This window comes from Ursus americanus, chromosome X, assembly GCF_024610735.1.
Source record: "Ursus americanus isolate L20-20 chromosome X, mUrsAme1.1.p, whole genome shotgun sequence".
NCBI lineage: Eukaryota > Metazoa > Chordata > Mammalia > Carnivora > Ursidae > Ursus > Ursus americanus.
In genome coordinates, this window is record NC_142164.1 from 113699692 (window position 1) to 113715888 (window position 16197).

General features: G+C 41.1%; 1 protein-coding gene across 1 annotated transcript in view; it reads right to left on the bottom strand.

Annotated features, from left to right (window-relative positions):
* FRMPD4 (FERM and PDZ domain containing 4) overlaps nucleotides 1-13580 on the bottom strand; it is a 195005-nt gene extending 181425 nt beyond the window's left edge. The window contains exon 1 of the mRNA XM_087859451.1: nucleotides 13465-13580. Coding sequence (XP_087715577.1) covers nucleotides 13465-13502 — 38 coding nt within the window. The 5' untranslated portion in view covers nucleotides 13503-13580. The remainder of the gene's footprint in view (nucleotides 1-13464) is intronic.
* Nucleotides 13581-16197: the final 2617 nt, after the last annotated feature.

The following is a 16197-nucleotide window of genomic DNA, read 5'->3' on the forward strand; positions in this document are numbered from 1 at the left end:
GTCCTGGGATCGAGCCCCACATCGGGCTCCTTGCTGAGCAGGAGCCTGCTTCTCCTTCTGCCTGCTGCTCCCCTGGTCATGCTTGCTCTCTCTCTCTCTGTCAAATAAATAAAACCTTAAAAAAGAAAAAGGACATACCATTGCTACTTAAATTGTATCTTTTTGTCCAGCCTTCCCTCTCTTACCACCTTCCTTTGTGTTTCATTGATTTTTCTGTACTGACATGCTTTCATTCCCTTCTTATTCCCTTTTTCTTCTATTTTATATTTCTTTGTGGCTATGATTACAATTACATAAAACACTGTAATATTATAGCATTCTATTTCAAACACACTTAATTTTAATTGCATACAAAACCCAGAAAGTTCTACCCTCCCCTGGCACATTACGTTACTGACGTCACAAATCACATCTTTAAATATTGTATACTCATTTGCATGATTTATGTTATTTTTCGATGTTTTTATCATTTAAATTCTATACAGGAGTTAAAACTGAATTGATGCAAGGAGATTCTATTAATAGAAGAAGCTATGTATATGTCAATATACTTAGCTTTATTAGAGAACTTTATAAGTTCATTTGACTTTGCTTTAAGGCATAGCACCCTTTCCTTTCACCTTAAAGGATTCCTGTTACTGTTTCTTAAAGAATTTTTCTTAGGATGTGTTAATTTCTTCATTTATGAAAGACAGTTTTCCTGGATACATTATTCTTTGTTGAAAATTATTTTTTATTTCAGCAATTTGAATATATCATCTCACTCATTGCAGTCTACAATGATTTTGCAGAGAAATCCACTCATCACCTTATATAAACTCCCTTTATGTGATGAGTTGTTTTTCTCTTCCTGTCTAAGATTTTCTCTTTGCTTCAACTTTTACAGTTTGATTATCGTCTGACTGGCTGTGTCTTTTTGGATTTATCCCGAATTACGTTGTTTGAGTTTAGTTTCTTCAATTACTATGTATACTTCTTTCCTCATATTTGGGAAGTTTCCACTGTTACTTGTTCAAATAATGTTTACGCCCTCTTCTCTTTTTGGCCTTCCCTAATGCATATAAATGTTGATTCATGTCCCACAGTCTCGAAGGCTCTCTTCAGTTTTCTTCCTACTGCTTTTCTTTTTGCTCCTTTGACTCCACCATTTCAAATGACCTATCTTCAATTTCACGCAGTTTTTTTTCTGCCTTATAGAGTCTGCTGTAAACTCCTCTAGCGTACCTTTCATTTCAACCCCAGAATTTCCATTTGGGGAGTTTAATAGCTTATATCTCCTTATTGAAATTCTCATTTTGTTCATGCATTGTTTTCCTTATTTCGTTTAGTTACTAACTGTGTTCGTGTAACTCATTGAGCATTTTTATGACTGGACTTTTGACATGTGAAACAAAGCCGTGCACATGGATGTCTATTCCATTAGAGTCCATTTCAAGCATTTAATTTTGTTGCTTTGCTTGGCCCACGCTGCCTCGTTTCTTAGAATGCCACAGTTTTTTGTTGTTGTTGAGACTTGGGCATTTGAGAGAGAGAGAGAAAAAGAAAAAATCTCTTCCAGCCTTTATATGCTGGTGTTATGTAGAGAAATACTTCATTGATCAGCCCAGACAGGGATCCTAGGACGCTTCAAACATTCTCTGAGGATCTTTCTTCTCTGGATTTGTGCGTGTGATTTTAGTCATTTTAAATTCAGTGGGCAGCTTTTTCCTCCTTCTTCCAGAAGCCCGTGGTCTTTTGTTGAACTGGAGCTCTAATAAGATGCCATAGCGATAGCTTCTGGTGTCAGCAGCTTCCAAACAACAGCTTCAGTCCAATCAGCACTCCATGTCAGGTGAGACAGATTACAGTCCCTGAGGGAGCCCCCAAACTAGCTAGAACATTGGGTGCATGATATGCTCTACTGTTTGTGTCCTGAACAAGAATCTTGGTGCAGGAGATATCTTCCTGGTCGCACAACGATCGGTCACAAAGGGGGAGGAATATGGCTAAGGATGCAAGCCCACAAGAATTTAACAAACTCAGTTACTGGAATTCTTTCTTTGTTTTACATTGGTTAGAGTACTATGACTTCTTAACTGGCTCACAAAGGTACATTGCTCCATACCGAAACACAGTGTCTGTGTGGGAGAGTGAAATTATAAAGCTTCTTGGACTGTTATCTTGCTGATATCCCGCCACTTTGAGTATTTCCTATATCCAAATTATTTGAGAACACTTGTACGGTTATAGAAAACTACAGAGCTCCCATTCATCTGGCACTCAGTTTTGACTAATGTTAACATCTTATGGTAGCATGGTAAATTTGTCACAATCAGTGAACCAATACTCATACATTAGTAGTAATTAAAGTTCATATTTCATTCAGATTTCCTTAGGTTTTCACCTAATGTCATTTATCTGTTCTAGAATGCCATCCAGGATATTATACCACACTTAGTACTCCTACCTTCTTAGGCTCCTCTAGGCTCTGAGCGTCTTATCACCACTTTTTAGTGACATAAAGTAAAAAATTAGTTTCATAGTTAAAGCCAAGTTTGTTAAGAATTTTCCGTTGCTTATAACTCACTAGACTACCAAATTATACTGTTTTCTGGTTCAAACACACTATTTTATAATGATAAAAGTGAAGCCAGGTCCACAGTGTCCAAATGATAACCCACCATTACACGACTAGTACGGAGAAGAGCTAGGATCTCAGCCCAAGAGTTTTTAGCTTTTACCACCCAATTTCTGTGCTTTACAGTGTAATTACACTACCCCAGAAATTCACCTTTATTACATTACGAATTTTGAATATCTGATAAACAAGCACAATAAGATATGAATCAGTGACAAGGATGTGGTGATTTTTCCAGGTCTCAAGGTTTTATTAGGAAATATACGCTTTATCAATGTGCTCAAATTCTGTTAGTGAAATTCCTAAGGCAGAAAGTTAACAGGAGATTATATTAAGTCACTGACTTATCGATCATCATTTTTTCTAACAATTTACTGAATATAATGCTTCAGAAATAGTTCTAGTCATGTACCCATTAATTCATCCATCCATTTATTCACATATATACACACACTTAAACATTTTTAGAGCAAATATTTATTAACCATCTACTATTGCCCAGAAAATACTCTGGGCAGTGAAAACCAACCCTGATTAATCTCCTGTAGAGGAACAGTCATGAGTTTCTAGGAAGTTTTGGATTGAAATTAAATGGTATCAACATAATGAAATTAATAAATCCATTTAATTTTTTGTAAGATCTAAGTAGAAATGTAGGCTTAATAATGTGGGAAACAGCCCTTGAATCACTGAACTAAAAAATAAGAACTAGCTGAGGAGACAAGAGAAGCAGTGAGTTTGGAGAAAAAGAAGGGGGTGGTGTCACGAAAGCCAAGAGAAGATCTTAGAACAGAACATCACCAGAAATGAATTGGGGACTTTTATTTGGGAGCTTTATAAAATTCCTCAAGTAAAATGAGCAGTATTACTTCAAAAACACTATGGACAATTAACTTTTTCAAAGTACAATGGGGCTGTTTCTCTGTAGACCACTGGTGACAACAAGTTGCTATGTAATTTTCACATCCCTAATAATTATTTGCACTTGCATTTGGCATTCCATTGTGACTGAGTTTTATGTTGCTATTGTTGCTTCCCCTTCAACCCCTCCCACAAAGGTGCTGGGTGGTGGCAGGAGCAGCTGCAAACCCTGTCATCAGCAGACTCCTCTCCCTCAGTCCCCATCACAAGGAAGGGGGGAGTCATGACATTCTCACAGTGAAGGTTTTACTTCTCTGTTGAATTTTGATGACGTTAACCCTACAACACTCTTTAGACGTAGGTAATGATTGTTAGAGCTGTGTAAGAAGTTCCTGTTGGAAGTAGACACACCACAGAAGTTTGCATTACTCATAGTACAACCTCAGAAAAGTCACCTTACCAATGTCTGCCATCACTGCCGTCATACCTAAACTGACAGCTTCCCATTTCACGCGAGGGTTTTATAAATTTATCAGAGGGTGCGTAAGAAATACAAGAATGGAGTCAAATGCAAGATATTCTAGAGTAAGGTTTGGAAACCAATTAGACCTTATAGGACAAAGGTGGCCTCCAGTTTCTTGCTGTAAATAAAGTTTTATTAGAATACAAGCACATCCGTTTATTTACGTATTTCCTATGGCTGCATCCACACTACCATGACAGAGTTGCGTTGCTTTGAGCTGTGACAGAGACCACGTTACTTCTAAAGCCTAGAGTATCTACTATGTGACCTCGTACAGAAAAGGTTTGCTGACTTGGCCTACAGAAATAAAGGCGAAGGGTGGAGAAAGAAAAGTGTGTCTTTTGGTGAGAAAACCCATCCACAACAGGGCAAAGAGATGACTTTCTGAGGGAGTCAAGAGCTAGAAGCAATCTGTCCCCTTTGCTAGGCCTTTATTGAGAATGCCACATGACAAAAATTATAAGAAAAAAATCAAGAGGTGAGATTGGGAGGTGAAGGCTGAAGGTTAATCAGTCTTTAGCAGTTATAGTCTTCTAAGAAACACGAGTGAACAAGCAATCCTGTCACATCCTTTCCGACTTGTCTTCTTTCCCTGTATTGGCCATCAACCCACTGAAAATGATGACAGAGAAGGAAAGGGAGAGGTAGGACCTTTTCCTTTCAATTTTACTATGCTCGACAGCAAGCCAAAAGTAGGGAGCTTTAGTAGAGTGTCCTCACACTGAGAAGTAAAATAAAAACTGTTCAATTGATTTCGTGTACCATTTCGACTTTTTCCGTTGGAATGAAATATGTGTAAACGTATAAGCTACAAAGTACAAATGGTGTAATTTCACTGATTGTGCACGTGAGTGAAAAGCTCTGACTATCTGCATATAAAGCTCCCTTTGCACCGTAGAAGGGTCAGCAGCAATAGTCATGCTAATAAATTAAAACATTTCACTTTAACTGAATGAGAATGGTGATAAATGGCAAATAAAAAATTATGAACTATTGACAGACCACAAAAGAAAGGCAAACCCTGTAGATATTAGTACGCTGATCTCGCTCTTTGAGGAAGGGGACTCTTGTTTTCATTTTGCAATGGCTGCGGACCATTATGCGGTTGACCCCGTGTACTGACCAGCACCCTTTAAGATCAACTCGTCTTCTCAGAAAGTCTCTCCCGGCCATCACAATCCGAGCCGCTATCGCCGACCTCGAGCTCCTGGAACAGCTGAGCAGCACACTCCGAGAAAACAACGGAGTGACATGCCTACTCACCGCCCAGGCTGATCTGGTGTCCGCCGGCCCAGCGAAGTAATGCCACTTCCCATCAGCTTTGCAATGGCAGAGAGTCCTCTCCAGAAAACGGCCATGGCTAACGAGGTTTTATTCAGGCTTTGAGAGGCAATGGAGGACAAGGGCTTGGCAGGGAGCACGGTTTCCGACCCCCGGGGGGCCCCGGCAGGACACTGTATATCCAGCCCTCCTCTCCTCTGATGCAGCGCACAGACAATCATGAAAAGACACCTGCCACAAACGTGATACCATGTCCTCTTTAGTTCAGCCGATTTATTTGGCAAGAACACCCATACCCGCCAGCTGGCATTTGGCACCGGCTGGAATTTCCTGCCTGTGCCCCAGCCTTAGGTGAGGACATCAAAATTGCTCTCTGCAAGGGTTGGCACAAGCCGGAAAGAAGGGCTCCAAAGGCCACTCAAAAGAATCAAGAGGTGGTAGCAGCCTCAAGCTAGTATTTCAATTACAGGCTGTGACAGAAACCTGGTCACCCAGGTGCTTCTGCTTTTCACAGTTTGGCTGTCCCCGTGATCCTGACTGACTTTTGCGACCCACTTCGCGTACATGCCTAGAGGCTGCAAAATAAATAAATAGATAAATAAAAATAATACTAATAAAGAGAAGACAGAACCTCTGCTGATCACCACCTAACCTACTGTTCGCAGCTCTGTTTGACGCGCATGTCCCAACTCTTTGTCGGTAAGTGGCCCAAGGAAATTCAGATAATTACAAAACCTTCAGTGACGTTGGCTTCCTGGACAAAAGAGCCAGGACTTTGAGGGATTTATGCAAGAGAGATGGACAGACTAAGTAAAGCAGCAACATTTCGAGAACGAATGCACAAGAAGACGGAAACAGACTCTGATACAGGGGAAGGCTGCGGAGCCCAGCCCTTTCTGCCATATGCCAAGTTAGAACAGGAATGATAGAGTCATTTTGAAGCCTTACTTTTCAAAGCCCTTCCATCAACCCTGCAGACTTACCTTCCAGCTGGGAGCAGTAATTATTAACTCAGCAGATAGGTGCTTTGTCAGATTCGAAAGAAAACAAATCTGCTCCAATGAAGGGAATAAACAGCCGCTAATGTTCAGCCAGGGAAGTTTGTGCATTGACAGGACATAATTACCTTTCATTGCATGTAATGATATTATCGCTTTTACTTTGTTCTTCCAATTCCAAAATTATAATATACCTCTCTCCCTTAAATGGCTGCCTGGGCTCCTCAGGAACTCATTTAACTCAATGGCATTTGCTTTTGCCACGAGGCAATTATTTACATTTTAAGAAGAATTCATCGCGTATACTTGGAAGCAATATGTTTTATTTAAGAATTCTGCATCACAAACACAAGAAAATGAGGCGAATGGCCTCTTTTCTAACATAATGCCAATTTGTAACTCTTTGAACAGTTAAAAAGTCACAAAATAATATAGCAACCCAACTCAAATAAATCTCTCCTATTTCCATCCTTGGCATACCTTTCAATTTCCACAAAAAACTTTTGCATTTCTTTCCCAGAAGCAAAGGGTAAGATCCTTTTGTCCTTTGTTGGACAGCCATTAGTAATGTCTAGAGGAAATTAATGTCCACTTCAAATGTGAAAATCATACGGGGGATGGTGGGTGCTACCAAAATATCCAAATTCAACTTTACAACGTTAAATTTTTAGAAAAGGAAAAGATTAAAAGAACTCATGAAAGAGGAGAAACAAAGGGACTTATCCACAGAATATGAGCCAGACTCTCTTCTGAACTCTTGGGGTAAAAATTAAGGGAAAAGAGCCCCAAGAATAACCTTAAAAGCACCATACAGTGCTTGAGGACGATCAGTTGCTTCTGCCCTCTCGGGACGTACTAGGTAAAGCCCAAGGGAGCTACTCCAGGGATCGAACAAGGATGAAGCAAGGACTTGCTATTTCTATTTCCCATGATGACAGAGTCCTATCACAGTGACTTGACAATTCTGCTTGTGGTTAACAAAACTGGGAGGTGGGACACATAGGCTGCTCGCATTTCCTCAGATGATTCTTTCCTGGAGCCGGATAAGTCAAAAATACATTTCACACCAACCACTGAACTGACTGGCAGATGGGAATGGCTAAACTTCTCCCACGATGGGCAATGTCCATCCTGGAGAACAAAGTGGAAGTTTCCACATCTCATTACGAATCTCTGCTCTTCAGGTTTTGGGATTGAACTCTCTTGCGTTCAGAAGGTAGTGACTCGGTTTAATTGCCCACCAAGGGAATTGCTGGCAGAGTAATAGAACAGTGTGTCTTGTCCAATAAGCATGCAGGGCTGCTTTTTGTAGGCTTACAGGGGGAAGGTAGCCAGAAATCCAATGGGCCGAAAAAGAAGAGGACAAAAAAAGAAGAAGAAGAAGAAGAAGAAGAAGAAGAAGAAGAAGAAGAAGAAGAAGAAGAAAAAAAAACAAAACCAAGCCTCTCAAATGTAGAACTTGAAAAATCAGGACATGTATTTTTGCAATGACCCTCCAGTCTCCTTTTCCACCCCTGATTGCTATCCCCAGACTCCAACTGGGCTGGCTCTTCATAAACATCTATCTTGCCAACGAGTGTTCTAATATTAATTTTGACCACGTTTTAATTTTCCTTTCAATCTTCAAAAGCCAAAGTTCAAAATTTATGAAGGACATTTTTTTTTGGTAGTAATCCTCCCCGTCTGCACAGTCCAACAAGAGAGTTTTTACTCTCTTTAACGAAAACATGGGATATTAGGAACATACAGTGCTTCCTACTCTCTGTGACATGTATTATAGGTCTCTAAGGAGGTTAGGCAGACCTTGCACGGTTGAGAATGACGGCAGGCCTATCGTTTCCATCCTACGCTAAGATCGTGGAAGGTACGATACTGTCTTACCAATCTTGGTATCTTCAGGATATACTAGTGTTCAATAAATGTTTGGTGGATGTGTGTTGGGTGGGTCAAGGAGTGGTTTTAAAGGAAGCACATGACCAGATGACCAGGCGGATGGGCCATTTCTGAAGATGCTGAATGGGGGAGGGTAAGCCAGGGAAAGGTGGAGGTGAACAGGTAGGGCTGCGTGATTGCAAGGTCGGTGATTAAGGCTATGGAATATACAGGACTTAGCATGCATTAGACTCCATTACAAAGCCAAAACAACCAAGGCTTTATAGTCCGATGATGTGGAAGAAATGCTAGTCTGACTATACAGACGATGTGGCAATCCCAGTTCTGGGGAACCTCACCTTTTCCCCAAAACGTAGATCCCTCAATGTAGCTCACTACCTCCCAGGTCACTTGTCAAGGTTTAATGAAATCTTTGGTCTCACAAGAATTTTCGAAACTTGCTTTATCTAAATCAGATCAAATTAAGAGCAAAAGGAGGTGCCGTCCGTAATTATGTCAGAACAATACTCATAAACCAGGACGCTGCTGGGCACACAGGGTTATACACCTCGATCTGCACTTCTCCTATGCACACATACGGATCGTCTGTAGATACACGCTATATCCACTTATAACTCTATCCACAACTACGGCGGTACCTCTATACATCTGTATCTGATCAAGAGCTATGTTAACATCTCTGTTTCTACCTACAACTATATCTAAGCTTTATGCATCTAGAGCCACAACCACCCCGACACCAGTTACTTATTGAAGCTGTTCTTAAAGCAAACATCGCAGAGTGCATCTCTCTATAGTTCTTACTCTCTCTTTCCTTCCATTTCTCCCTCTCTCACCCATTTCTTTTCTTTTTTTTTTAAAGATTTTTTATTTATTTATGTGACAGAGAGACAGCCAGTGAGAGAGGGAACACAAGCAGGGGGAGTAGGAGAGGAAGAAGCAGGCTCCTAGCCGAGGAGCCCGATGTGGGACTCGATCCCGGAACGCCAGGCTCACGCCCTGAGCCGAAGGCAGACGCTTAACGACTGCGCTACCCAGGCGCCCCTCACCCATTTCTTAAAAGGACACTCTTTACTGAGAGTCATTCCTTCCGTTCAAGTTTCTCTCTTCCTGTCCAAGTCTCTCACTTCTCCTGCTTACATGGCAATAATAAGAAACCAACAATCTCTTCATCTGCATCTCCCATGTTTCATAAACAATATTCTCTGTTGCTCAAACAAATGTATTTCGTATTTTTCTGACAAGAGAAACAAAAGCTGTCCTTTTCTAATGCAGAGTTTGGTATATTAGAATATACAATGTGTTGTGACTAGGTACACGTGTAAACATCTGGAAAGCCAATTCATGAGTCTGAGTCTCGCTTTTCTCATCTGGAAATGGGATTAATATTCATCAATTACATAAGGTCATATATGGGAAAATGTTACAGAACAGCCATCAGTCCTGTGCAGAGAATCACTTGAAACTACTTCTTGGCTCTACCCAAGAGCCAGGGTATGCACTGAATGTTTATGTTCCTCTAAAATCCATTTGTTGAAACCCTAATCCCCAATATGATGGCATTTGGAGGTAAGGCAATTGGGGGGTAATTAAGTCATGAGGGTAGAGCCCGCATGATAAAATTAGGGAACTTCTAAGAAGAGACATAGAGATATGATCCCTCTCTCTGTGTCATGTCAGGGTACAGAGAAAAGGCAACTATCTCCAGCCAACAAGAGGGCCCTCACCAAGAAGTTGGCCTTGCTGGCACACTGGTCTTTGATTTCTCAGACTCTAGAACTGTGAGAAATAAACTTCTGTATTTCAGCCACCCACTCTTTCATGGCTTATTATAAACCCCAAACAGACTAAGACAACATCAGGATTTTTTTACTATTCCTGAACATATTTCAGAATGCAACAAACATTGATAACCAGTAGTCTCTTGTCTATATAATACTATACATATGCACATTAATAGGTGCACAATGGCATTAAAACCTTTTTAACCCTATGCATTACCAGCTTTTTATAAAATATAAGGTATTGGTTCTACCCTAAATAGTTGGGGATGGGAAAAGGAACATGAAATTTGAACATATTTAACTACCGTGGGCTGTGTTCTGAAGGGCTCATCGAGATAGAATTAGCTCATTATTGAGCTAGAAGACTCTAACTTTGAACATGGGAAGCCCGGATCTTCCCATAGCTTCATTAATAACTTGAAAGTGGTTGTACCACCATCAAAACCAATTGTCTGATTTGGGATATAATTTGGATCCTAAGACAAGATAAAAAAAGAAGACATCTAACATCTTTCAAAGAGAATATGTAAAAGAGTGAGAACTAAATGCAAAGGTGCTAATTACTAGTCACAGCTTAATTTTCGAATTGTTCTTTTAACTTACAAAACTAATGAGTAGGGATATACTCCACACTGCAAACCAGAGCTCGACAGAAACTTGAGTCATTAGAGTATTTCTTTGTAATGGAGAGTACTCAGTAGATAAGAAAAAAACCCCATCAGAAGGATTCTCATTTATAAAACCCACTAGTGATAAACAACAAACACTTATGAAATCAGTAACTGTTCTTCCTATCTGAAAACAATGAGTCTGAGAGAGCAGTGGAAACTTCCAGTAAAAAAAAAAACCCCTACAGATTTAGGGGCATCTGGGTGGCTCAGTAGGTCGAGAGGCCTCCTCTTGATTTCTGCTCAGGTCATGATCTCGGGGTCCTGAGACGGAGCCTGGTGCTGGGCTCTGGACTCAGCAGGGAGTCTGCTTGAGATTCTCCCCGGCTCCCTCCACCCCTCTCCCAGTTTGGGCGCAAGAGCACGCATACGCTGTCTCTCTCAAATAAATAAATAAATAAATAAACAAACAAACAAATAAATAAATAAATAAAATCTTAAAAAAAAAAAACAACGAAAAACAAACGCCTTACAGATTGGGAAAAGTGACACTGGTGACATTGGTTTTTAATGTTACTATTTAGTAATCAGTGCAGGTTTCTCTATGAAGTTGCTGATTTACTCTTACAAGTTTTAACAGCTGGCAGTAGCCCAGGGTAAATGTTACATTCACACATGGGCTTGCCCTTAAAAATGTCAAGGACACAAAGGGAAATGCATGTGGCGAGAGCTAGCTGGGATTCCTGGCATCTACAACCAACAGGCCCTGGTTCGTGTTTCTATCTATCGATCAACTGGTTTGGAAAGCACAGGAGCCCAAATCCATCCAGGAAAAAGAAAAATGAATTTTCCTTGGAAAAGTCTAAGATACACCTCCATAAATTTATAATCTGAATCTTTTAGAAAGTACATTTCTTTGGCAGAAATTCTTATTGTTTTGAGTCAAAGCATCTAGGCCACCTCAACTGACACAATTACATGAATTCATAACGAGGTTACAAAATAGCACAATGTAATATGACAAAATACCATCTTTTGTCATATTATAAAGCGCTCGGGTAAACTGTACGAAATGAACAACTCAGAATCAAGTGTAGAAGCAAAATTGTTGGTCTTTCTTCCAGTCTTTGTGCTTTCTGGGAGAGTCTACTCCCACGGCTAATTCCAGTGTAGTTTCTATGGTAGCACGACCTCAAGAAAGCCTTGAAGAGCCAGAGGACCACTGCCCACAGGCTCCCTGTAGTGGGTCAGGTTCACGGGCACCTTGAAACCTCCCAGAGGGCCAGGCCCTCAGGAGCAAACTGTACGCTAGAGAAAGCTGCTCTCCCCTTGGCGGGAAATGCAAGAATAGAGGAGAGAGTTGGGCACAAAGACTGGAAATCTGGCCACAACGTTCATGTTTTTCGCATAGATAGCTTACCATAATCACCCAGAGGTGCCGGGCCGTGCAACGACCAAATCCCCAAAAACAATCTTGAAAGATTTTTATCTTTATAAACATGATCCCCCACCTCACAGTCACCCTGTCTGCTTATCAGTCCACAGTCAAATTGACGAGAACAAAGAAATGCAGCCTGTAGTCTGAAAAATGCTTCCCGTGGCATCCAATGTCAACTCAACTGGATTAGGTTAGGATCAAACATGCTTACTGATCTGCAATTTATTTCAAAAATTCTCATACTTAAGAATATTCCACAGAGGTGGTAAAAGAAAGCAGGGTGGACCCTTGTTTTATGATAAGTGCAATAGGAAGACTCATCTCATATAATTGCAAAAAACCAGAGAACTACAGCCACTGATTTCTCCAAAACTCTTCTCCAAAACTCGTTGGTGGTTCCTCCAAAAGGTAAACATGGAATTATCTTATGATCCAATGATCACACTGCTAGGTATATACCCACAAGAATTGCAAGCAGCCACCCATACAGATACTCATAGAGCACTGGTCACAGCAGCATTATTCATAAGATCCGAAAGGAGCCAGACAACCTCCATTTCCACTGACAGATGAACGGTTAAACAAACGAGGGCTATCCATAAAATGGATTATGTACAATGGAACATTATTCAGCCTTAAAGACGAACGAAATTATTACATATACCACGCCACGGATCAACGTTGAGGACCTTATGCTAAGTGAAACGAGCTATACACAGAAGAACAAGTACTTAATAATTGCACTTATTTGAGATATCTACAATAGGCAGATTCATAGAGACAGAAATGAAACAGAGCTAACCAGAGGGAGGAGGGGGAACGGGAAGTTATTTTTTAATGGGTACAGAGTTTCTGTTGGGCATGATGATAAAGTTCTAGAAATGGATATTGGTTAATGGTTGTACAATGTTCTGAATGTACTTAAATGTCACAGAATTGTACACCCCAAAATGTTAAAAAAATTTACCTTTCTGCTATATACATTTTAACCCATTTAAAAAAACGAAAAGCAGCACAAAAGTCCAAAATCTTAGCCAGTGTCAGTGAAAGGAGCCCATATAATTCTGTTAGCTCATGTTCTACATTACGAATGACCAAGTAACACTGCTGTCTTGACCAATTCCACAAAGCAACTGAAATGATACTCCTCCATGTCAAATTTAGTTCTAGCCTCGAACAGTGGGTACAACTGGCTTTGGATTCACTATTGAATCCTTTTGCTCTTTCCCAGAATGACCTTACTGTAGCAAGAATTATCGGCCTAACATGGCATGTGGCTAACTATGAAGCAACTGCATGTCACAAGACGTAGAAGACACTGGAGATTAAGCAGCTGGACTGATGGCCTCCAAATGTCTACAAGTCCCAAATGTAGGCATGTTAATTCTCGGAGTCAAGGCTGAAAGTAGAGACAAAGAACAGGTAGAAGATTTTACAGTTCAAGCCATGAGTTCTACCTACTTGATGAAGCAGTCTCGGCCATCCCGGTTCGCACTCATCTCCCATCCATAGGGTGGCACCTGGTTCAAGCCCCAGGTGCCCGAGGGAGGTGGCCAGCCAGTAGACTTCGTCCTGTGGCTGGAAAAAAAAAAAGAGAGAGAGAGAAAAAGAAAAGCATCATTACACCTGACACCTGAACATTTCTTCTGAGACAAACTCCAGAAGGAGCATGGGATTCGCTCCTGTCAACTGTGGGCTAGATCCCAGCTGATTAAATGAATAAATATAACGAGTGATTTAATGACAGGTTCTCCTCAAACTATCTTCCCTCCTTTCTCACAGACACCCCGTGAGGTAAGTACATATATTCCATTACACGTATTCCATTTTACAGATGAGGAAACAACGAATGACTCAGAAAGATTAAGTAACACTCTTAAGGACACATTATCCATTTTGAACAAAATTTTTGCACTCATTCCATTACACTATGCCTCCCGATACCAGACATTAGGAAGTGTGGCAGATAAACAGATATCGCACGGAATATCAAGACACGTATGTAAACGCTGTTTTTATGGATATGAAGCAAATAACCTGAAGCCACAATTTCCCGGCCTCCACTAACCCAAGCACAAAATTTCCACTCGTATTAACCAAGTTCCTGTCAAAGTGAGATATAAGCCAGAGACAAACTTTCCATTTAAGTTGCAGAGAAAATCCAGACATTAGCTTTTACACTTTCAATTCAAACCTTGAATTTCAATCATCAGCAAAAGGGAAGGGTAGGCTATGGAGAACTTTCTAGAAGCCTGCATTGCCACGAGCAAGAGGAAAGGTGAAGTAACTTCATGTGACAAGCAACTGTGAGAGGCAGGACGGCACGGTCACAATCTCCAACAAGAGGCCAAAGCCCAGCTTCTGGAGCATTGCCGAGTCCTGGCCACTCCTCTGCCACCAAGGACCTCCAGAACTTCTACCGTTTGCTCACCAACACTGAAAATTGCTTCAGAGCAAAATCACAAGAGGAAATATCAAGTGCTGTTTTTTGGATCAGCCAACATCCTTCATCATTTGGTCCACCCACCCCACGTTAATTTCTGGATGGCCTGGGAGATCTTCCAGGCACTTGCAGATTGCAAACTGGGGTCCAAACGACGTGTGGTGCTCACATTTCCAGGGCCTCGCGCTCAGCATCTGAGTAGAGCACCTGGGAGCCTATGACAGCGCACCGGGGACCACACACACAATGTGCATAACTCTGTGTGGGCTGCTGCCCAAAGCCAGCAGTCCCCCTGCAGCAAGCATTAAAGACAGGGCGTCAGCTTCTCTGAAACGAGGCATCTCCGAATCTCCCAGAACACAGGGTAACTCACCCCCACCTCACACCCAACGCACACATCTGATCATAACCCAACACCTCTCTGCAGGTGAAACAAGCCCATGTCCCGTAAGACTTCTAGATGGGAAGCATCGTGCACAATTTAAACCACCTCTGTTGCTGTTCTTTAAACTTCCTTTCAGGTTTCCCACAGCCTTCATGAAGTGTGGTGAGCAAAGTTCACGAACCTAATCTGGTCTGGCAAATTTAAAATCTCACCAGAGGATTTGTTCTTGCCCGCGGGCTATTAAAATAAAAGACAAGGCAACAGTTTCTGTTCCTCTTCCTTGAGCGAAAGTCAGCAGGGGCAGTTTCCTCTGGGCGTTTTATAAAAAGGGCTTCTTCCCTACAGAGAACACATGAATTTGCCATCCCATGGAAAAAAAAAACCCAAAGAAAACCATACCAATTTCTCCTAAGTAGCAGAGAACACATCTGGAGAGCCTTCTAAGGTTGGACCAAGAGCACAAGCCCTTAGTCAGATGATCACACCACATCCCGTTATTAAAATGTTTCCAAAAGCAACAGTACAATCAGAGGTAACACAAGGAATACGCCAGTGAAAGATTGTTCATGGAGAGAATGCAAGTGTTTATAGTATATATAACTGAGATCATTTCAAGTATATATAACATTCTGTATCAGCATGTTAATCGTCGCCACAGAGAGCTAACTTACTAAAATCAAACTGTCTCTTCTTTTAGGTATTCTTCTCTTTCATTGGCCACAGCCACCAACGTCTAAATCACCAGAAGAGGCTTCGTAATGTAATTAACATGTAAAATACGGTACTGGTGGGCCTGAATTTTATCATAAAGTACATTTTGTCCTGTACGGTATGTTCAGAAAGCAGGAAACAACAGTTCATGAAAATGTTTTCCGATGAAGACTTAGGTCATAAAACACGCAATGAAGTGCTATTACTAGAGAAATTTACAAATGCTAATTTAGTTACTTCAGTTCAAGGACATCAGCTGATATTAAAAAAATGAAAAATTAAAATCAGATATGTCTATATGTCCATTAACATGTTGACATAGAATATATGGGTTGGGGGGTGCCTCGGTGGCTCAGTGGGTTGAGCGTCAGCCTTCAGCTCAGGTCATGATCCCAGGGTCCTGGGATCGAGTCCCGCATCGGGCTTCTTGCTCAGCAGGGAGCCTGCTTCTCCCTCTGCTCGCTGCTCTCCCTGCTTGTGCGTTCGCTCGCTCTCTCTCTCCCTCCCTCCCCCCCTCCCCTGCATGCCTTCTCTGTCGAATGGATAAATAAAATCTTAAAAAAAAAAAAAGAATACATGGGTTGGAAAGGAATTAGTACAACTTAGCAAATTAAAACGCACAAAGAACAAAAAAAGAACACCATAAGTATCTAAA